Source organism: Pipra filicauda, unplaced genomic scaffold (genome assembly GCF_003945595.2).
Source record: "Pipra filicauda isolate LSUMZ 115617 unplaced genomic scaffold, ASM394559v2 scaffold51_size4534324_pilon, whole genome shotgun sequence".
NCBI classification, from domain to species: Eukaryota; Metazoa; Chordata; class Aves; order Passeriformes; family Pipridae; genus Pipra; species Pipra filicauda.
Genome location: NW_024104665.1, coordinates 1,512,033 through 1,536,188, shown reverse-complemented (window position 1 = coordinate 1,536,188; position 24,156 = coordinate 1,512,033). Strand labels below are relative to the sequence as shown.

The following is a 24,156-nucleotide window of genomic DNA, read 5'->3' as shown; positions in this document are numbered from 1 at the left end:
AAATAGGAAGTTCATAATAAACAGAAGTCTGAGAACAGAAACCTAAGTCTTCTCAAGAAGCTAAAGACAGCAGGATATCATGGTTCTCTTTTTATGAAACTAAAACTCTGAGTGACTTCTCTTCAAGCATAAATCAATCTTGAGAAAGGCAGTCCTTGCTTTTACAGTTTGGGGCAGGGGTAAAAAAAAAAAACCAAAAACAAAATAAACAAACAAAAAAACAAACCCCCACCCATCTGCAGCAATCTCCAAGCAGAACAACCCGCATAACACCCCTCAACTGTGGAACAGTTTTTATAAACTCTAATTGATAAGTAGCAGGATTTCCAACTTTTCCAACTTATCAGTTGACTGTTAACATAGAAGTTGTGAATGATCTGAGAACTGAAGCTCAGAAATTTCTGTTACCATATTATATACTTAGTATACTTCTACTATTCCTACATATGGAATAAAAAACCCAACTTGATTCATGTAATTGAGTGCTTGATCAAAATTATACATGCATTTAATACCTAAACAAATTGTACCAAAAGGCAGCAAGTATTTTCAAAGAACATTGAAAAGACTTAATAAAACACTATGGCTTGTAACACAAAGCTTCAAATACCTAATTGAGTTTCTGTAGTAAATGTGGTTGCAACTCTAAACTACAGATTCTCCTTTCAACTGCACAGTTAGGCAGAAGCTAAGTCTTTACTGAAAACAGGTAGAGAAAAACCATTTACATGTGGGTTTGTTTAATTTAGAGTAAAACTGATAAAAGCCTATAAACATGCATTGAATTGCCCAGCGCATAAATCTCTAATCCAGCTCCCTAGAAGTGAGATTGGCAAGACTGATGTAAAGGATATTATCCTATTAAAATTTGACATAAACAACATTATTGTTTGTGATGAGCAAGCATTTGACAGTTAATTATGCAAAATTTACGATGAGTTTAATAATGAAAAAAAAAATCTGCAAATCTGACAAGTGACTACCACATTTAAATTGGATAACACTCAAGAAACAGGTCCTTCTTTTAGAAGGTATTATAGAAAAAATTCATCTTAAACTCAAAAGTGCAACCAACAGAAACTCCATTTGAGAACAAAATATATTTGAGTACTTATAAACAGGAGTTTTATTAGTTGTCAAGATTCATCTCATCTAACCTTAAACATCTGATCCATTTTACATATCAATTGTGCAAGTGGGACTCTAGCTTTTTATACAGATACTTTGAGTAGAGTTTATAATTTTATTTACTAGAAGGAAACAAAAAAGCTTTAAACAGAACATCTTCCCTACAGGCTGCTTCTTCTTCCCTTTCAGAGATTCTAATTCCTCTTCTGTGTGTCTTAGTAAGGGCACAGTCCTCGTCCTTGACCAATCCACACTCTTCCTATATTGCTTTAAATGGCCAGAGAGTACCTAATTGTATCAGAACACTGCTCCATAAAGAATTCCCTGGAACACAGTGGTCTCCTTTTAAACCCAGATGCAAGAGAAGCAGCACTGGGCTGGGAACAAGCCTGCAGCTGGGAGGGGACCATTAGCATGAGAAAAATTGCATGGAGCAGACATCTCCATAACAGTGATTCAAAGAACATCCCTCCAGGCTAATTAAAACAGGTACTTGCAAACAGTCTGCCATTGCTGGTAGGAGTACTCAAGTAGGACTAGCAGCCAGTTCTCTAGATAAACCTTTAAACCAAATCATTCCACATCATACTTGTCAATCTCTTGATGCTTTTTTCCCTTCTATATACCTCTGCATGGAAACTAAAAACTCACTTCCCAACTCAACCCTAACATACTCCCATTTCCCTCTATGACATGTCTCTGTTTTGCTCAGTGATCTCTGGTTCTACTTGACTTGCTCAGCATTCAGAATCCTCACAGCAGGCACAAGGAGCAGAGCCGGATGAGCTGACAGGAGTTGCTGCTACACACAGGCAATCAACTTGCAGAAACCATTCTTAGCAGGCACTTCCCATTGTTCAGATAAGCATGTGCACACTTTTAGCTGTGGACAGGCGCCCCTGTGATGCCGCCCAGGATGACACAGTTTGGAAATCTTTGTGTGCCCAAAGACATCATTCAAGCACCTGAGCAACTTAAAACAAGTAGAGAAAATTCAGAGTTAACTCCCTGTACAGTGTACTTTCAAGCTGGTGGCTTTTTACTAAATCTAAAAAATTATTCCATATTTTTAAAAGAGAAACAAAACTTTTAAAGGTTAGTAGCTGCTCTGTTAAGTGACTCATACTATGCATATGTTACACGTTTTCCTATATTGCAGTATTATAATCTAATTATACTGAAAACTTTTTGGTAGGTATTAACGCTGTTAGCTTAACATCAGTGCTTGCAGTTCCTAATCTTCAGGTGTTCCTTTTATTTTTAGACTACGATTTGCTAAAAGCTCAACATATTGTCTCAAGCCTTTATGGAAAAGTCAGCTGAAACTGAGCATGCTAATAACATTGACTGAACACACAGAAAGAAGTTATCTACTACTCAGTGTCATCACTGGAGGGAAGGTGACTAAGTAGCAGTTTCAGGTCTCTTGCAGCTTCTCTTACTGAAATGACTGTAGGTAAGCACAGAAAAAGATGCATCCTAAGATCATCTTTGAAGTGTGGGTATTTTGATTAAACAACTGTCCACTCACATGCTTGTTTACTAAGAGGTAAACTTCCAGTCCCAACTCTTTCTCTACAAAGACACTTCCCCAGGATAAAAGGCAGAAGACCATGGTCTGAATCTCCTCAGTAGGTTGTTAAGCTGGAGCACAATAGTAGGATTGTTTCATGTCAGAAATCTCAGGAGGTCTCTAGCCTAAACTCCTCCTCAAAGCAGATTCAGCTGTAAGATCAACCAGAGCTGTATCTTCTTGGAATTTGAACACCTTTAAGGACACAACCTCCCTGTGTACTTGCTCCACCATCTGACCATCCTCATGGGAAAAAAAATTATGCTCATGACCATTCTAAACCTCCTATTGAAAGTTATGACAGCTTTATCCCATCCTCCCACTACACACCCCTGTCAAGAACCTGTCTGTCTTCTCAGCAATATCCCTCCAGCCACTGGGGGGCTGCTGTTGGTCTCCTGCTGTGAAGTCACCTTTTTTCCAAGTTGCACAAGCTCAACTCCCTCAGCCTGTCCTTGCAGGACAAGTGCTCTAGCCCTAACAAGTGTGACAGCCTCCACTGAACTTACTTCAGTTTACAAATAGCTTTCCCATATGGAGGGACCCAAACCTGGATGCAGTAATTAGATGGGATCACTAAAGGGGAATGACCACTTGCCTTGATCTACTGGCTATGTGCCAGATGGCCACCTTCACTACCAGAGCCCACTGCTGGCTAACATCCTCTTTCTGTCTGCCTGTATCCCAGGGCCTTTCCCACAGAACTGCTCCTTTCAGTTCCTTCATACCCAAATAAATTTCATACATTTATGAAATATATGAATAAAAGTACCTTCATATGCTATAATTTTCCCTTCAGCTCAGAAAAAAATTATTGGCATCTCATACCACAAAGAAAAAATAGTCTTTGCGAGTCAGACACATTAGCAGATGTGGGGTTAATTTTTTTTTCTTGTCACTCTACTTTCATTCTCCTATTTGCTACAACATTATCCAAATTTCAGAGAACATTCAAATGACTAAAATCTTCTCAGACCATCAAAAGAATTAAAAGGTCGATAAACTACCTAAAGTTCCAAGACCTTGACAATGTGATCTGTTTAAAAAGGAAGCAAGAGAAATTCAAGGTGGAAGAGAAATCGAATTGGTTTTCTGCATTTGCGATGACTGCACAAAACTGCAGGTGTTCACATGCTTCATGAAGAGAGCTAAAACATCTACCTTAAAATGAAGCATCTGTAGGAGAGGTCAAAGAACAATTATACAATATGAACAGTAACAAGTTACTTGAGTTTGGACAAGCATCTTCTCAAAATTTCTACAGGATCTCAGGGATACAGCAACTAGTAACAGTATCACATGAACTCTAATCCATTTGTTTTATACCTAGGGGTGTGAAGGAGGGAATGTGGACACCTAAGCATTGTCAAGGCTCACAGCTATACTAGCCAAATTAGTGGGGACAGATCAGCAGGCCTTTCAAAAAGAAAAATCACACCTCACATAATTACTACAGTTCTTCAAAAAGATCACAGAGATACATAAGGAAGCTCAAGGTGACAGCCTATTGGGTCTCTAATGGGCCTTAAATAAGTTTTAAGAAAACTAAGAAATAACAAGAGGCAAGATCTTCTGCATGGATAGACAGAAGCTGGTATGATTCAGCGAGGTTATTCCTAGAGTGGTGGGCTAAGTTTTCTTGAAAATGATGATTTCAACACTTAACCATGTTACATTGCCTAACAGGACTGTTCTACTAAATCCTGGTACACAAATGGTTCATTCACTATTGCTTCACAAAGCAAATGTAACATCAGAAAATTTATTCTGACGAATTACAATTAATATTTTTATTTTAAATAATAGGAAATAGTTACTATAAACTGTATTAGCTTTCTTGAAAATACAATTTAGTACTTCTTTTGTTTAGTTGGGGTATTTTTAGCCAGAGTATTACTGCAAATAGTTTCACTAGACTTCCATATCATGACAACAAAGCAGTCAACATAAAGTTTTTTGTTAGGTTTATTTAGAAAATATCTTCTGCTGCAGAAGTTTTAAAAGAGCTTTGACAGAGAAACAATTATTGGCCTTTTTTGCCTTTGTTGCAGCCTCTCCACAACCCTATGAATAAATGAAAGTAAGCATTACTTAAGAAATTACTGAGATTACTGTAAGCAATTGGCTTCCCTATCTGCAACACCACTTTGACTGTATTTGTTTCGCTAAGCTGCCATGCATTTTACTTTGTGTAAGCGCACTGACATTTTGTGACAACTACAATTAGGCCTACGATAGCATGCAGGAGGCAGAAAGACCAGAGCAGGTATATGACAGAAACAATTATGCATTATATGAAATCCTGCGGAGCAAAAAATTCCCACTTACTCCCATTCTTAAGCATTATCCTACTTGCTAAATGACATCCCTAATGCTATGCCAGTACTTTTCTCTGTCATTCTCTGCTTGTTAGCGAACCATGTAAGACAACCTGTCACTGCGTCAGTAGTTCCACTGCTGAGCCATACTGGTTGAAATGCCAGAATTTAAAAACATTTGGATTTTAAAGTTGTGAGACGAGGAAAAAAAAAAAAAAAAAAAATCAATCTTACATAAAAGTCTACCACGTATCTAAACTGATTTCTCTTGGTGGAATTTCCCTGTACACAAAACAGGATTAAATAAAAGCTGTTAAAGGTGACAAGAATTTGATCATATTCAGAACAATTTATAAAAGTACGCCTTGTAACCAAATAAGAATGGTAATAATTACTTGCCCAAAGCAAAACTCTATAGGTTTTTTTTCTTGCTTGTTTGGGGTTTTCAGTTTTGTTTGTTGAACTTAGTCACACATTTTAGAAGCTGTTGTTCAAATACAGTAGGTGCATGCACTAGACAGCAGCTTCTGGCCATCACATGCAGAGAACTGGGTACCTTGCTCCTGTACTGTAGAGATGCTTGAAACAAGATACTCTTTGTCCAGATTCATGCTTTTGGTTCTTAGAGATAAACCTTTTTATTCTTGCTTTGCACAGATGAAGAGAATGTCTCCAGTGTGGGGTAACAGATTTGAAAATAAACTGATACATCCACAGAATAAGCCACTTTCTTCAAAGTGTTTTTAAAACAAAGAAAGGACCTTCTTCAGTATCCTATTAGGCAAAATCTAAGTCAATGCTGTAGAACACAGTCTCCTGTTCTCCAGTGTATTAAAAGAAACTAAAAACTCAATCTTCAAACTAGAGTCTCGACAAACTGGAACACTTGGCACTGGAGGGAAGGAATGGTTTCACACAACCATAACATCATTCAAATCTGACAACTTTTACTCCCACGTTTTATTCCCAAGGATGTTGATAACAAAAGTGGTAAGAGACTCCTCAAAGCAATCTGGTCTGGTCTCTCTCCAAAGTTACAATCTTCACTAAATGTGTGATCTAGGTGATTTAGCTAAACCACTACAAACAAAAGGGGCAAAGAAATACAAAGCATATGCATTTTGAACCAAATTTTAACTTTGCTCAACTTGTTTACTGCAATTGTGTAAAGGACTTATGATTCAATACATCTCTAAAGTGGAAAAACAGTTGAATCTGGAATATCTTATTATGCATATTGATTTTAATAAAACTTTTTGTCTTTTGAAAGTAAATGAAAGTGCTTTTCATTTCAAAAATTAAAGAGAAATATAAAGTTATCCAATACACCCATGGGGCAGTGGGAAAAAGGTATGCTGCATTATCCAAAGCCTAAACACCCGGTTTTGGAGAACATTTTACTCAATAACACAAAAATGATAACATCAATGCATGGAAAAAAAAAAATCTATTCCTACAAAAAAATGCATATATTTCTCCAGTAAACACTAAGAAAACCCCACCATCACCAAAAAAACAGTAGTCCGTTACAGAACATAAGTTATCATGGTATGGAAAAAGTGCAAGCAATTTGAATTTTTAATCTATTAGAATACATCATTGTATTTACATCAATATAACTTAGTGGTTCCAGGACTGTTTTTTTATTTTTCAGCCCTGTTGTGACTGGTCTTCTGGAATCTGAACTGGCAGAATTGTCATGTCTTCAGTCATTTGAATTGGATTTATATGTCAATAACTTTGAAAATATAACAATTGATGGTGTGTGAATCTTCCGTTTTTCTAATTTTTTTTTTAAACGGGTTTGGGGATTTTCTGTAAACATAAAATATGCCTATTAATCACCTTCAAAAAGTTATTCTTCCTTTACATTAGAGGACAAATTTTATATGTGAATAAATTTAGAAGTGTCTTCTCTTTTATTATACTATACTATTATTAGATGATATAAAACCTGATTTTTCCTAATTGACTTGAAGTTGTCTAAATTCTTTCTTTTGATATAAGGTGATTGGTCTAACTTTTAGTTTTAAAGAGTCATACATTATAGCATAAAAATTTGGAGATACAGCTCATTATCCACTTTTAACAGTACAGGCTGAAAAATCTACATAAAGATTCAAAATCTTCACAAAATCCCATAAAATCCAAATATAATTATTTTACTCTGTTAATTTTAAAAATCATTTAGATTTGTTTTCATGAATGAAAAGACGACAGTGAATGGATTAGCTTCCAGGTCATCAGCTTACGTAAAGAAACAGCAACAGCTGAATCATCTTTTGTTTTTCCCTGGAGGTCAGAGGGCTATGGAAACACTTAGATAACAATCAGTCAAAACTACCATAATTCAGACATTTTTATCCTCCTAAAACCAAATCCTTTTTTCCACCATCCACTTGAAATAACTGCAGATTAATCCAGCTAAACCGCTCCAGTCTCTGTGTACCAACAGATCCTTGATTTGTGGGCTTGGTGTTTTTAAACTTTGATGGATTATTATTTCCTTCTAAAGACAGCAAGAAAACTGCATCACTTATTGCATTTTGGGGATTAACAGGGTGTGAGAAAAAGAAGACCGTAACATAGTGAAATCGTGTGTTCATGATGTAAGAGAGATTATCTACTCATTTAACTAAATTAAGTATTTAACACAGAATGTTAAGCTCCAAAAGAACTTAGTAATTCACTTTTAATAAATATGAAATTTAACTTTAGGAAAAAAAATCAAATAACTAAAATTTCAACAGAAAAAACATTTACTTTATATATAATATTCACTATTTCATAATTAGGCTCTTTCTTTAGTAATTTAAGTAAGCAGAACTCAGTAGGAAAAGACTTCCTGTCTGGCAGACAACTCCAGTTTATCCTGAAAACCCTACAGTTCAACCAACTACTTCAGAATCACATCAGTACTTCCAGGCTACTTGATACACACATTGAGATAGTCCTTTTCTTTTAGTCCTCTGGTAAGCTTTCCTCTTGAGCATATGAATGTCTACATAAATATTTTTTTCTTTATGACAGGTACGTTTTACAGCAAGAATAGCAGTGTATCATATTCTATTCATAAACTTGTTCTGAAACAAGTTTGTACACCTTATAAACAAATCTGGAAATGACTTCTTATAGTTTATTTCTGGTTATTAAAAGTCAAAATAATAATGCAGGTGATCTACTAGAGACCATTCATTGTAAAATAATCTGCCATTTGCCAGAAATCAAATTCTTCTTGTTTTATAAAAATTATCTTGTTTCATACGTTTATTAAATGAACTCTGTAGAAATTGGAAATAATGCCTTGTTTTTAATAAAAAAAGTATACAGCAAAAAAAGCAGCCCACAATGAACGGAAAACACATTTAAGGTTACAAATATATGTATTCAGAACTCCTTGGACTTATTGCAAGTGATACTCTTCTCACATAATCTTTTCTCATTAAGGAATAAATACCGAGATTCTTGAAAATAGTATCTACATCTGGATACTTCTGAGGAAACTTTTTCTTTTGTTAGCACTCAATATAGAGTGGGAATTACACTGATGAAACCAACTCATTTTAAAATTTACTAAGTAAATATAACTGCAGACATAAGACACAGGTGCTCATGGTTCTTTAATGTCATCCAAACACTAAATAAATATTGTACTTGAAATTTTGTTTAAAATAATAGTTCCCATGTAGCAAAATACTAAGGCACAGGTAGTAGAGCTAGATTATAAATAAATAATATAAAATTTAAAAATCATCAGCGATTTTAAAGCTATGCCAAGGCTAGAAACATTTGTTTCAAACATGTTACAAAACAGACAAGATGCTTTGATTAAAGATAGTATTTTAAAATAAGAAGACATGAAGAAATATCCTCTATGCATAGTCTGTTTAAAAAGGAAGAGAAGAAATTTATTTTTCACTTATTTACTACTGTGTTACTATTACATAAAATGGTCTGGTCCTCGACATCTTCTCTCCGTGCAGCCTATATTAAAGAACTAAGCAGACCACGCAATTAAATAAACAATATCGAATGCTTAAACTGCATTATGCACAAACTGGAAATGGACACTGTCTTTTCAACAGCTACTCAATTACCTTTTCCTTCTTTCTTTCTGGTATCTAACAATATTCATGAATTTTCTCAGACCTACCACTTTACTTTCTGTGCCTCTCTGTACTAGTTTAGTTCAAGAGTCAGCATGAGCAATATTGCAAGACAAGGATTTTTACTTTTTTCACTAATCAAAGATCTTGTATTTACCTTCTGCAAGCATGTCTGGCACATCTGCTTGATATCTAGGCCCCACTCTGATTTCTCCCTTGTCTGCTAAAAGCGTTTTCAGTGATGGATCATATACCAGCGAATAAAAAAAAGTATCCTAAAAAAGAAGATACATTTGCAACAGCATAATACTCTTTAAAACTGGGGTTTTACTATTTCCTTTTGGAAATTTGCACACTTTACAGAACCCAGGTTTGGCACATAAATCCCATTTTTACATAACACAGATGTTTCATGAGTGCTTTTAAAAGGGTAATCGAAGCTTCTGTCTTTGCTGGGACTTATTTCAGAACTGAGCAATAATGAAAAGATTCATACACAAAAACATATCAATGGAAAAAAAAAAGTTAACTTCTTTCAGAATTTAACATGTTTCCACTCATAAGTATCTCTACTATATTGACTTTGCATGATAAATTAGTCTCCAAACCCATTAAACACTGTGTAAACCTTCTCAGACATAAAAATAGGTATTGGCAAATCTGGTACAGTACCTAAAGTACAGTGCAAGTCCGGTTTTCAGAAACATTTTTACCAATTATCAGTGGTTTTGGTGTAGAAATTGCAAAATAAAGACATCCTAATTTCAGTTTAAAACCACTGTCTGCCTGATGCTATATCAAGACGCTCCAAAGAAAAATATGTTTATTCTGAAGGTATTTTGTACTATATTTTGCAATTATCTTTCAAATTCTTGGGGTATTTTCTTCCCTTCTGGTAAAGCTAGGCATCCTAAGTACTTTCCACAGGAAATGAAAGTTGACGAAACACTTTCCAAGCATTAAAAAGAAAAAAAAGCCATGTGAATTCTCCCTTAAGTATCTGCTACAGGAAAACCTCTGTATATTTTTCTTCTGTAAGATACCACATAAATTACTTCAAATTAATTATTTTCTAAATACAAACATATCTTTTCAGAGTATCAATTAAGATTTTATCCAATAATTTTTTTTAAATCAGTGTTTTCAACAACATAATTTTTCTAACCTATCCTTCAAGAAAAGATTTTCAAAGTACTGTTTGCCCATTTGTTAAAAATACAGTTGCAAAAGACCAAACCCATTACAATATTTACCCAAATAGAAATCATATATTACCTCCTTCTCCAGGTATGACAGCACAGATTCTGTCTCATTCAGAAGTGCAACACTGCATTTTCCCCTACACAAACATAAGGAAGAATGGTTACTTTGTAAAAAGTTCAAATTTTTATTAAGGAAAAAGTTATTTACAAGAAAACGATCTAGATATACTTCAAACTATTACACTAAAAAATATAAAAATATTATAAAATATAAAAATGAACACTGTCATACTTTAAAGATACCAAAATAAACAGCAAAACAACCGACTAAATGGCTGCACTGACCCACATTCAAATACATTGGAATTCCACCAAACTGGGAAATGGTTTCAGGAATGGAGAAGTAAAGAAGGTGAAGAGGTACTATGGCAAACAGTAAATACACATTCAATTAATAAAGAGGTCTTCATCAATGAAACATCACCTCAAAGTGACTTAAGTCCCGTAAGTTCAGTGCCTAATTTGAAAACAAATAACCCAAACTAGAAAGAATATAAGGTTTTACCAGTGTCCTGTAAAAATAAAGTGCTTTTCTCTTTTGAATGGAATTGTTTCTGATAATGAATCGTGGAATTCTATTGATTTCTTCTATGACCACATTAAAATGCTGATGACTACACATTTCTGTGCAGGCTCCTGTTACTCAGTAGTGGTACAGACCTGCCCATGTGCAACACCTGTAGCTAAAGCAATGGGAGTTTGACCCCATTACCCCCACTCCTTTCTCATCTCCTTCTCCCCCAACATTGCCTTGGCCTCTAATTCCTCTGCCTCCATCTTCTCTGCAAATAATCTGCAGAATTATTTTTAACAAATGGTATTTTAAAGAAACACACATGGATGTGGACGAAAAATGTTAAGTGTGCTGAATCATCTTGTTAGCAACTGGCATTTTTATGTTATCATTTATAACCAAACTACCATTATATATATATAATTATAATATATATACTTATTACCCTTTACATACAGCACCTTGTATTTCATGCACCTAACCTTCAGTTTAATTGGTATTTACCAGGAGGTTCCAGTGGCATTACACATATGGCTATAGGACCTCTGCCCAGAACACTCGTCTCCCATCTTCTTCTGTCATGGAACAGACCAGCATACAAATATAGAAGGAATAATTGTTTGCAGAGATCTTTTTGATTTTAAGATAACACCAAAGAAGGTATTGTAAAAACCTGCCTGTTCTTGTCAGTGGATGCCAACTGCTAAAGTCAACTAGAAATACTGAATGCCAATGGACAAGGGCTGATCATTAGGTGAAGATACCCAGCTAATGTTTTATTCATTGCCACTGCACATTATGAGAAAGGGAGTTAATCCACATATGAAGACTGCAGTACATAACCTCCTGAATTTCTCTTCGTTGTCATACCTGTCAGAAGAACCACACCACCAAAGAGAAATGGTGGAAAGATGAGCGAGAAAAATCTGAGCACAGTACACAAGAGTAAAGGAAAAGACTCCTGCAGTAGGAAACCTTTTCTATACTCCACCAGGTCTTTGAAGGTTTCTTTGAAACTTTTGGCCTTGATAGTTCCAGAACATTCACTTCTAAAAATTAATTATATGTTGTACCATGAAGTCAGTTTGCCAACTTTATTTTAATGTTTTGTTGGCGTCTTTTTTAGAGCAAAAGGCTAAAGAGGAGTTTACCTTTCCAGCCTGCTTCTATTCCATACACCTCCAGAATGTTCTCTCTTCAATACAGCCTACCCTTATTTAACTCCAATTACTGCAGAAGCATTCATTGCTTCACTGCCATCACAATTGCAGGAGCATTTTATTGACTGACCTCAGACTTTGTTGCTGGTAACCTAAAAAATTCGTTTTATTTCATTAAGAGACGAGCTTAATCCCCCCAGTATGTTCTTTAAGGGAGTGAATTTCTACTTGATGCTACATTTCTTTGAACAGCATATTAACCATGTCATGGCTGGAGTCACACAGAGGTAACATTTTGTATGCGTATATGACCTCTCACATGCAGAGACTAGAGTCTCAATAAAGATAACACTAGACATACAGTAGTAGATACCACATTAAAACAAAAACAAACAAACCACCCAAATCTCCCACATTTGAAAAGAGGTAAATTACAGAACTTTTTTCTAATTTTGACTCTATATATTAAAGTTACCAGCTTCTATAATGTAGAAACCTGCAATACTTAATAGAAATGTTTTGGAATCTTTACAAAATGAATAAAAGGCTACTGTTTATATATCTCCTCTCTTTTTTCCCCCCCAATCAGAGGAAAATCTTATCTGTCTAGTTGTAAATGGTCTACTGGATTGAACCAAGCATCCAGTACATTATATTATCTCCAGCATCTGTCAATCATGGATGCTGAGGAAATTACTTAAGTGAATATCGATTTGCAGTGATGTCCCTTAATATTCTCCAACCATCACTGCACTTTTCACCCTTTCTTCCAATACTAATAATCAAAATGCCCTGGAGAAAAAGTTAACGTCATTTAAACGACATTACAACAGGACTTGGGAGTTATTTCTCTAAGGCATATATTTGAAAACCCAGAGCTTGTCCACATTTAAATATTAAATATTTTCCTCCTCACAGTGTTCTGGAACTTCATTTATTAATGTTTTTAAACAATTACAGATAACTGGGACAGATGGAGCTATATTAAATAAATAATCAATGTAACAAGATAAAATCTGACTATTCTAAACTAGACAGAGAAAAGAAAGGGGGAGCTAGCTACCTACGAAAACAAATGAAAGAGAATGTACACTGCATTTACCAGATTATAAAATCAGTTACACAGCAAAATAAAATTATACTCTTTTTGCAAAAACAGTAGGATTTCTGAAAGATTTGAGTATTATTTAGACTGGTAGTGTACAATGTCATAGTTTCACTGTTCTATTGAAGTCTCCTGCCTGAAATATTAAATTATGCAGCATTTGAGAAATAAAAAAAAAAAAACAAAACAAAAAACCTGTAAGTGGAGAGCTGTCTACTGTTTTTTCACATAAGAAACCTTCCCCTTATGCGACTGATTCTCTGCTTTAAGCTGTATTCCTCCACCAAGCAGCATTCTTGACTTAACTGGTATCATCTGGATGAATTACTAGTAAATAGCATCAGAAGGTCTCAGTGATGTTAAGATGGCATGTCTGGTTTTGACCTCTTTCTCAAATTAAAAATATTCAGAAAATTTTTTACTTCCTACAGATTTAGGCAAAATTTATCTTGTATGAACTTTGAGGGAAAATTTCAGCAACATCAGCAGTGCACAAATAACATTAAACAACAGAAATAAGTTAGCTTGTATGTTTTCACTTACAATTTAATTCTGACGAGACTAAGTTGTGCCTTCAAGATCCTTTCTGCTCTTAGATGTACTTCATATTTAAACTGGTCACAAAAAAAAAGTTATTCCATTGAGCTGACAACAATGCCAATAAAACTGTTGCTGGCTGATTTAATATTATTAAATCAGTCAGCAACAAAAAGTAATTTAGAGGTCTTGCACTAATAAAAGGGGACAACAAAGCTTGCCTATATATATGCTCATGGTATTACAAGCCTCTATCCTACAAACCACTCAGGATTCAATTGCTTCTCTTGTCCGAGTAACCAGAGCCACAACTCATAACTTTTTTCTTTAAAACGTTAATCATGTGAAAGTTCTTTTCATTTGCTACGCCTTCCTTCACTCTCATTTGTTAGGAGTTCTTGTCTGCTTGTCAATTTTTTTTTTTCTGTTTCAGGTGACACCAACCATGGGTTGACAATTCCTGAACATTTACAGCCATGAGCTAAGGGATGCCTGATAAGCTATTTCTCTGTGCCTACAATGTACTTCTGTACCGCAGGAAAGCCCTTCTGTTCCAATATATAAATGAGACCACACATTCTCCCCAAAAAATTGACTTTGGAAAAAGTGCCTTAATGATTCTGTAGGAAAGGATTTCTTCAAAAGCCTTGGAAAGCAAGTCAGGACCATACAGTCCCAAAAACAAAATACAAATCATCTACAACCAAAACTGCAAAGCACAGAGACGCTAACATGAAGATTATAAGGAAATGGTAAGACATTCTGATCATTGTGGTAGATAGAAGTCTCAGTGCAGTGAACATAAGGATTTATTTCCAACCCCCTCCATGTTTTAGGGACTATTTTTCATGGAGGGCAGGAGGCACTGTTTACTGTGGAACAAAGAAAAGGAGAATAAAAATAAATTATAAGAAGTAAATGGCAGCTTTGTGAGATCCTCACAAGTAACACTGTCTTCGGCAATTCAATAAGGAGTTAATGGTAATCAACACTCCATGTGAGACGTCATTTAGTATGCGAGTCCTGAAGGAGAGATTTCAAGGAGAGTAAGCAGAGAGAGGACCTAATAAACCTTGAAAACTAAAGACAAAAATGTGCCACATTTCAGTGAGATCCAATAGAGAAATGAAAAAGATGTAGGAACATATTTCAGAAAAGAATGTGACAACAATCAATATTTAGAACAGAGAAATACAAGACTGGCCTTACTAATCTGTTCCAATGAAGATAAAAGATGAAGATAACCAGCTCAAGAATTTAAGTAGCATGAAAATAGTTGTACCAAGGCTATTATACAAGACAATGTTATGAAAAGATTTCAATATAGTCTGTTTAAATAACCTAAAGCAAAGCACCAAACTGTCCAGAAAATACACTTAAATGATTTCTTTTTTGCACTGTCTGGGTAATTGTTCTGTAATGAGTTTTTCCTTAAAGTAATCAGAAATATAGATTAAAGTCTTTACCAAATTTTTAAAAAGCTGATGCAAACACTTGTAGTTTAAAACTATCAAAATTACTCAAAATAACAGCAACTGTTTCATCTTTTGAAGTCCCTGTCTGTTTCAGCACAGCCCTAACTTTTAAACCAGTGGAAACATCTACAATTGCTGTTCTGCTGTTCTTGCAGACTATTTCTTTATGTTTTCATCAGATGAGTAAGATAGCTCGCAACATATAAATCTTAGATTTTTTGGAACAGGAGGCATGCAAAAAAAAAAAAAATTACAGAAAGAAACATAACACTTACTGCTTGTCAACCAGTACAAGTGATAGGACTGGAAAAGGCAATGTCATGGGAACAGTATCATGCCATGGAAGTCTCCTACTGGAATGCAGATGCAGCCTGAATGACACTGATGCAGTACAAGAATTCTCAGAACTCATTGCTCTGGGTTCCCACCAAGTCAATGAAACTTGATACGCACTGGTTGTTCAGATACAAGTGGAAGAAAGAAAAAAACATATGCAAGCATGCCCCTACAGACTTGGAAATAACAATTAATTGCCCTCCTGAATGACAGAATTACGTTGGGCAATTGTGTACAGATATACAACTGTATCTTGATGATCTGCACCAAGAAATGTTAGTCTCTCAGCTGAGATTTGGAACACAGAAGCATGAGTCACTAACTAGACAGTCTGAAAATAAAATATCAGGAAAGAATATTAGGAAATATTACGCTTGTGAGAAAAATCTGATTTGATTTTAGCATATGCTGTTACTTCTGTGACAATCAGAGATTAAACTAAAAAGAAGATGCATACAGAAGAGGGATAGAAAGAAGCACATGCAGGAGTAGAACTTGGGAGTAACCTTTCCCATATTCAGCATGAAGCAAAAAGAGGCATAACAAAAGGTACAGATATTGAGTAAAGGAGCTACCTTCAATAACAAAGGTTTTCATGAACTGTCTTAAATGAGAAAGTGTTTTAAAGATTTCCAATCAAACATCTGCTTTTAGCCAAGTCTTGATCCCTTACAAGCAGACTAAATTGCAATGACGATCACCAAACAACAGAGTAGGAACTGTGGAGTCCAAAGAGCTTCTACTAATTATATCAAATTGATTCCCCAGTTATGGGAAGCCAGTACTAAGAGTACTTGTGTATTTTACTTTGGAACACAGTTTAAGGGGCACAAAATGATGCCAACAGACATATACCAATGTCTTTATAGCAAATTTCGAGTTCTCAAGATAACAAAGAGATTAACAACTGGGGAGCAAGCTATTGCATAACGCATAAGAAAATAACAGCATCATCAGAGTGATTTAAATCTGCAACAGATCCTTAACTACAGTTTGACGTTTCAAATATTCAATCAATACCTAGAATTGACAAAAAATATTTGCATTGCATTGATTCATACTAATTGCCTCTGTTCATTTACAGGGTCATTTCAAACATGAGGAAAAAAAACAACTAACAGAAACCATCTGATTGGTGACTGCTACTGGCATCTGTGTCTGACAAAACGATACCAATCTCCTAAAGAGTACAAGATTGTGTATCTGTGGCCACAAGATAAACCAATAAACTTGATATTACCTGATTAACACACTCTTGATCAAATAAAACTAAAAACAGAATGAACAGCAAATTGTTTTATGCACATCAAAATGAACTAGTAAATGCCTGGCATCTAAACATATGCATAGATCATACAGATGGCCCAGGGTTTTTACAATACATGTGGGTTTTAGTCAAAAAATTCAGAGTTTTAATCTTGATTAGAGCTGGAGTACTGATTTTGAGCACTCCAAATTGGTAGGATTTACAGACAGTCTCTTGGAGAAATTGTGCACAACTGACATGGATTGAAAAGTAATTAAAAGGTAAATATTTTCTTGGTGTGGGCACAGTAAAACTACATATTTCAACATCTCAAAACAAGCATAACTGTATATGTGTACCTTCTATACACTATTGTAGGAAACTCATGTAATTGATATTTTTTCTTTAGGGATTAATTCGTGCTAAAAAGTAAAAATGTTACATTTTAGCACAGCAGCGCCGATGCACATAAATTGAACAAAAACAGAGAAGGTTGGTTAAGAATGATTTTTCATACAATCAGGAAACCACTCAGGTTGGAAAAGATCTTTAAGATCATCAAGTCCATTGGAAGGTCCCCCAGGTCAGAACCAATGCAAATCACTCCGTGCAACTGAACTTAAAACTTTTGCATCTTATGAACGGCTCTTGCTTTGCAATTGTATCACCACGGGGAAATATATACTGATTTTCAGGTATTTAAGAAACAGTCTTCCACCAATAAATACACTTTTTCTTACACTGTTACTAGTACTGATTGTTGACCACATCTGAAAACAGGATTCTGGTCTAGACTGAATTTTCATCTTAGTTCCTATCAGGCTATTTCTAATTGTGTTGGAAAAGGAAAAAAAAAGGAAAAAAAAGTCAGATATGCTTCAAAAGTCCCTGTGCCCCAAACAAACTCAATCCAGAATGGAAGAAGACTTTGCTCAACAATCCAAATGATCAGGTAAGCACGTGTCTATGCAAAGCAAATTCACTCCTTATCCAGTCTGATTTATGCCAAAAAATAAATCAGGCTTATAAGGCTCATCTGACCTATCTGTCTTGAGCTTCGGATCATTTGTTGCATTTTAGTAAAGGAATCCCACATTCAGAAAAAAACTACTTCTCTGTACCTTAGTAGTTTGAGGTATCAATATTAGTGAGTCCTGACAAGATCACGAAGAAGAAAGAACAGCAAAAAAGAAAGCTGCATGATAAAACTGAGTCATTTACAACACATTTAAAAAGCATCGCACTCTTACAGTCTGTAAGCACAGCATGTTCTTACAAACTACACATTCTCATGCTGCTTTTTTTGAGACATCTACAAAGTGGTGCCCATCAAAGTTACTTTAATCTACCCAGGAGCAAGGGTATTATTTAACAATCAAAAAAACCCCAGAAACCCCAAAATAAAACACACACACACAAAAAAAATCACCAACCAACCAAAACCAAAAAAACCAGACACTGTGTTCTAGACTGCATTACAGATCACAATAATGTCAAAAGAGGGAAACAAAGATTCTTACAGTTTGACACTTTGGAAGTTTAAGTCCACTTTTTTTTTATTCTTACATGTAAGAATATGCAGAGGCTCCAAATTTCTTAATAAAAATTAAAGAACTCTTCTCATGATCAGACTATTTGGACACTCTAGTGTCACATATGCACAGGCATTCTGAAACAATAATCACATTCTCCACAATCATATTAATCAGCTTTTAATAAAATTACCTTATGCAATCACAATCTTTAAAGGGCTCATGAAGTCCTTTCTGTGTTGGAACAGAAGTAATAAACCATGCCAAGAGCATCTTAAGATAGTTTGGAGGTTTCTTTTTTGTTTTTTTGTCTTTTGTTTGTTAGTTTTTTAAATAAAGGGTATGTACGAACAGATTTCAGAATCAAAGGTCAGAAAGCTTTTCTGAATTAAAAGTCATAGGTATATAGAAAATTTGAATTTGCTGCTTATGTCAAGCAACAAATATAATCCTCTAAGAGTGTAAGAGATACTTAGTCCATGCAAGGGCAATTTGAATAAAAATCCCCCATTAAATATTAGGGTGTAGATTTACTAGTTATTTGAACAATCCCCATAATGAAGAACATCCACATAATGCACAGGCATCATATGCAGCCATGTTGAGTCCAGAAATCAAGCTCAGCAAGAATTTCAGCATTGTGCCCAAGAAACGCAAAAAAGTACTCAGTGCAAACAGTCTCTAAGAAGAAAAAAGAAAAAGCAGAGTGGTGCAAACACACATAATTAGCAACTGATAAAACTTTAAAGATTACGGTAAATTATCCACAACTTGAAAATTTTTCAACCAAGCATGGACTTCTCTCTGCAACATACAATTTAATGCAAGAACAAACACTTGGGATCACATCAATAGTCCCTGCACATAATTGTGTGGCCTGAATCAGATAAAAGAACAATGGAAGAGGTCATTACAATACCACTCTTTTTGGTCCCAGGATAGGACTCTTAAAAGCCTATATTCTAACTTACCAGAAATGTTGTTGAAAGAAGTAATTCAGTAAATTAAATTTAGCAAATTTAATTTTTATTTCCTTAAGATAAATATTTGTAACCCCACTGTAACTCAGAAAGGCTTTTGACAAACTAGTAGCTTATTCTTTATCCCTAACAAAAACCCAGACAATCATATCAACTAAATTACCAATATAAGAGCAACCAAATATAATTATATAATAATAATTATATTTGAAATCCTCTTTCCTGTTTACAAATGGCCATCAGCCTGAAACTGTTCTCCATTCTCAAGCTGTTTTGACTTTAGTCAAATAAGCTGTATATGAGCCTTTTTATTTTGCATAAATTCAAAAAGAAATATATTTTTTTAAATTTTTAGGTGGGTGGGGATTGTTCTTGCAGTATAAAGTAGCCCAAAAGATAGCCTGATTTTATTATGATATCTGAGAATGTTTGGACTATGTATGCTTTCCAAACACTTAAAAGTATTATAATAAAAATAATAATAATTAACCAACATAAAAAAATCCACAACCCCAAGACTGAAACACAGTTATTAGCAAACAAGAACTAAGCAAAGATACTGAAAATGGTAAGATGAACTCTGATGGATAAATAAATTCTCTTCTACACAACTCATATAAGTATTAAATTTAAGAGCAGTTACAAAGGATCTCAGAAGTTAATGTAAATCTTTCATAACAATCTAAACATGTTTAACACCTTTTAACTCTTGAGAGCTTAAGAATGAAAAGTAAATTTAAAGCCCATGTCAGAAGTCAGATAACTCAGTGCATCTCCAACAAGATAACCATTTGCAGATTTTTATACAAAGGACCCATTTTTACCATGTGCTAAGTTTTATAATGAATTTTACAACACTGGCAAACAATTTCAACTTTCTGACAACTTTCACCATTTTCCCCCCCCAGTGCCTTCTCATGCCTTTCCAAAATGCTGTACTTGGTAATGCTCAAATCTCTGAAATGCCAAGTTAAAGTACACAGCACTGGCCCAACTCAGCCCCTCTCTGGGACTGGCATTGCTTATAGGAGCCACCTGCACAAATCCTGGGAGCATTCACCGCATGACATTAGCGAAGGAGAGTGGCTCAGTGAGTCTGGCTGGCAGTATAACTGTTACAAGGACACATGGGGATTACAGAGCCTGGCAAAACTGCATCTGTAACATGCAGGGATTAGGAAGGAAGGAGATAATCCACTGGAGGGGTGTTAACTGACCTCACACATTTGAGCAGACAGGAGAGACAACAGTTTCACTTATAACTTGACAAGTAGGCACCAAGGTAACAAACCCTGTCTTTGATCCCCAAACCAGTACATCAGCTTGTACTCTACCCCACATCATGACTCCAGAACAGTGCTGCACTGATCTAGACAATTGCACTTAAACACATTCCATGGCAAGAACACTGTCCACAAGGCAGCATTGCCATGTTTTAATTACTACTACACTACCTGTTTCTAATTATTTTCTAAATCTGGATTTTTCTTCTATGCCAAAACTAATGCCACTCCCTAAAGGTACTGAAATGGCATAGTGACACCTAATGTAAAGGGGAAACAAGATGAAGTCTGAAAAGTCCCAGTATTTCTAACAAAACAAATTACATATCAAAAGAGTTACATATAATGTATATAGCAATATAAAAAGTATCAGAATAAGGAATGAAACTGTATTTCAGTAATTCAAGAGCAAACAAATTACATCAGAATTATTCAAAGCTCAGAGTTGCAGACCAAAGAGCTTCAGAGTTAGACATACACACCAAAGAAATCTAACCTACTAAAATAACAACAAGGTAACTCAACTGTGAAGTAATAGCACCAGATATATATAAATGAGACATCACCGTATTTGTAATCATGAACTAGAACAAAAGTAACCTCAGTGACAGAGTTTTTTAGAGGGGTAGAAGTATAATTTCCTCTACTATTCAGTTTGAAAAATGTAAAAAGAGCAAAGTTAAGAAAAGAAAAAAGACAAAATGAAAGCAGGAAAACTGTATTAGTAAAAATTAAATAAAACCATACCAGGTAAAATACATTTATTCCCCTAAATTGCAACACAAAGGCAACCAAACTCAGTTTCTTTTCTTGGCTGAAGATGTCAGTAAAATTTCAAGATCTGTAGCTGCAAAAACCCTCTTCCATTCTCTTAAAATCAGCTTTGGCTTTCCCCTCTTCCTTCCAAAGGGACTGATTTTTTTGCGTTCTTACTCTTGAGAGAACTGATTTCCAACCACCAATCTCTATAACACTATACCATTTATTTTATCCTGTAAATCCAATTGTTCCTATCTAGGGGCTACAACTGCAGGTGCCAAGACCAAAGGCCTGACATGGAGCTATGCAGAGTTTTATTGCACAAGTATCTGCTTGCTTTCTATATGGAGACAACTGGCTTCATAGCCCAGTGACAGTCAGAGAATGTCATCCACCCTGTCTTCAGTAAGGTCTGCATTGTGTTCCAGTGTCCTTTAACCAGACTGGAAACATATGGACCAGGTAAGTAGACAATAAGCTGGAAAAAAACTAGCTGGACCCTCAGTGTAATGAGTGATACTAAGTCCAGCTGGCAACTGGGGTCATCCCCAAGTTTCTGACCCTGGGACCAACAGTTTAATATCTTCAATAACCTGAATACACTTTTAACAAGTCTGCAGATTATATTAAACTGGATTTGTTCACTCTTAAGGTATAAGAACTAAACAGAGAAATTCTACTGCTGTGTTCCATTACCTAATAAAAAGATGGATAACTAAGATGGAGCCAGGCTCCTTTCAGAGAAGCACAGTGACAGGACACAAGGTAGCAGACTTTCAATAAGTGAAATCCCAAATCCACGACTGGGAAAAAAATTTCACAACAACAGTCATCAAACTGTTCACAGAGAAGCTGCAAAATCTGCATCCTTGAATATTCTTGAGTACTGATGGGAGACAGAGGAGTACCACTTTCACAATATTTCTACAACATTTACTGGAAAAGTTAACTGATAAAAGTTATGAAAACTACTGAGAATCACAGAATGTGAACATTAGTAAGCTAAAAAGCTAAATAAGAAATACTTTGCAGCGTATTTTCCTTCTTGTTTCCTTTTAAAACAGAGTTAAGGTTGTTAAAACACCATTAGTCTACATCAAGCTTGTTCCAGAATTCATCTGGTAAAGGTCTTAGTAACTCGTGACAGTACAGCCCTACAACATTCATCTGTTCTGAAAAGTAGATGCAAGTCATCACTCTGCATTTGCCTGCTGTGTTGTGCAGCATGTACTATGAATTCACATGGTTTTTTGCCTTCTTTGTGAAGTATATGCTGGAGAACCTCTATTGCATTTGCTCCCTGAGTTGTGAGGTGAAAAGACCTTTACAATACTTCTTCTATGTAATCTTCCCTCTGCAAAGAGAATACCTTATTTCAATATCTAAATGTCAAAGTAAGGAAAAGAAACTGCACAGGATTATTATCTCCATGCTATAGCTGGAGCAGCAGAGATGTGACAGTTAAACGACTTTCTCAAAGTCAGAACAAGTATCTGAATCAAGCATGGGAAATTAAGACAAAAATTTCCAGCTTGCAGGTTTCGTGTTGTCAGTGAGAGAGATAAGCAACACATCTGCCAATAAGAGAGAAAATACATCATATATACATATAAAGTGTTTCTCCTACTGGATAATATATACTTCTTTTTGGTGGCTTCTAGACATTTATGGCCTGAAATAGCTGATGGGAGTTGGATGGAATGAGAAAATGAAAATTCCTTCAGAATGCAACGTAAGAAACCTTGTTTCACACTTAGGTACACTCCCCCTTGTCACTGTGCTCTTTTCCATTTCTAGGTTCATTATCCCCCCGTACCAACACACACACACACAAAAAATCTTTCTTGACTACTAAATCAGAGATGACATGAGTATTTGCATCAGTTACAGACACAAGTCAACAAATACTTTTTGAGCTTTAGCAAGCTTCTTTCTACTTTAGCATTAGGGCAATTTAAAACGATACTTGAAATGCTTTTGCAACATTTAGCCAAAGAATCATGACTTCTTCACAGTTACTGAAGTAAACTGAGGTAATTTTACTTCAAAGTGTGTGCAGCCCTAAAGTGCAGATCTGATCACTGAGCCACTGCCTCCTTTCCAAACCCATCTGCAATTTTCCTGGCCAGACAAAATGGTCAAAGTTCCTTTGGCCAGTAGATTAAAAAAAGAACTCTCCCAAAGTAGTTACAGACTGATTTTATACCAAATTATCAACTGTTGCTCTAATTGACAAGCCAGAGCTCTGAGACTCTTGTCTCTTCTAAGGCTCAAACATCAAGTAACAGAAGGAAAAACCAAAGGTGCTTGTAAAGCAGTTCACGGGACAATCTGACCCAACTCAGGTAAGATCAATTATACCCTTTTGCAAGACAAAGGCTGACGTGTTCAGGCAGGTGGGCTACTGGCAGGCAATCCATCCCAGCAGAACACGCAGAGAAATGGTATCTACTGCTTCTTACCTGATATGTGTTGCCGGAAGGGACTCATACTGGCGAGAAAGGAAAAGCTCTCTGTGCTTCAACTGATGCTTCTGTTTATCAGTCAAATCAACCTCAATTGTAGTTTCAGACTCTTCTTCAACTTCTTCTGCAGAGAAGCAGAGCGTAGGTCGAAATTAACTCTGTTGCATAACATCATTGCAGCCATTTCACTTGACATCCCCCCCACCCCTTAGCAACCTCCTTTAGTATTTCAAAGAAAAGATGAGTTTAACAAGACTACAGTTTATGTAACTTGACAGAATATTAAGTATTTTGAATTATACACTTCTACTTTAACTCTTTAAAAATTATGCTCCTCTCCTACTGTACTACGCATTGATGTCTTTCACATAGCTTAA

General features: G+C 35.5%; 1 protein-coding gene across 3 annotated transcripts in view; it reads right to left on the bottom strand.

Moving 5' to 3' along the window:
* Positions 1-24,156, bottom strand: part of MTA3 (metastasis associated 1 family member 3) — a 133,645-nt gene that overhangs the window by 86,723 nt on the left and 22,766 nt on the right. For all 3 annotated transcript variants that reach the window (XM_027750298.2, XM_027750300.2, XM_039386972.1), the window contains exons 4-6: positions 23,777-23,903; positions 10,401-10,464; positions 9,283-9,400 (exon numbers count right to left, since the gene is read on the bottom strand). In XM_027750298.2, coding sequence (XP_027606099.2) covers positions 9,283-9,400; positions 10,401-10,464; positions 23,777-23,903 — 309 coding nt within the window. The remainder of the gene's footprint in view (positions 1-9,282; positions 9,401-10,400; positions 10,465-23,776; positions 23,904-24,156) is intronic.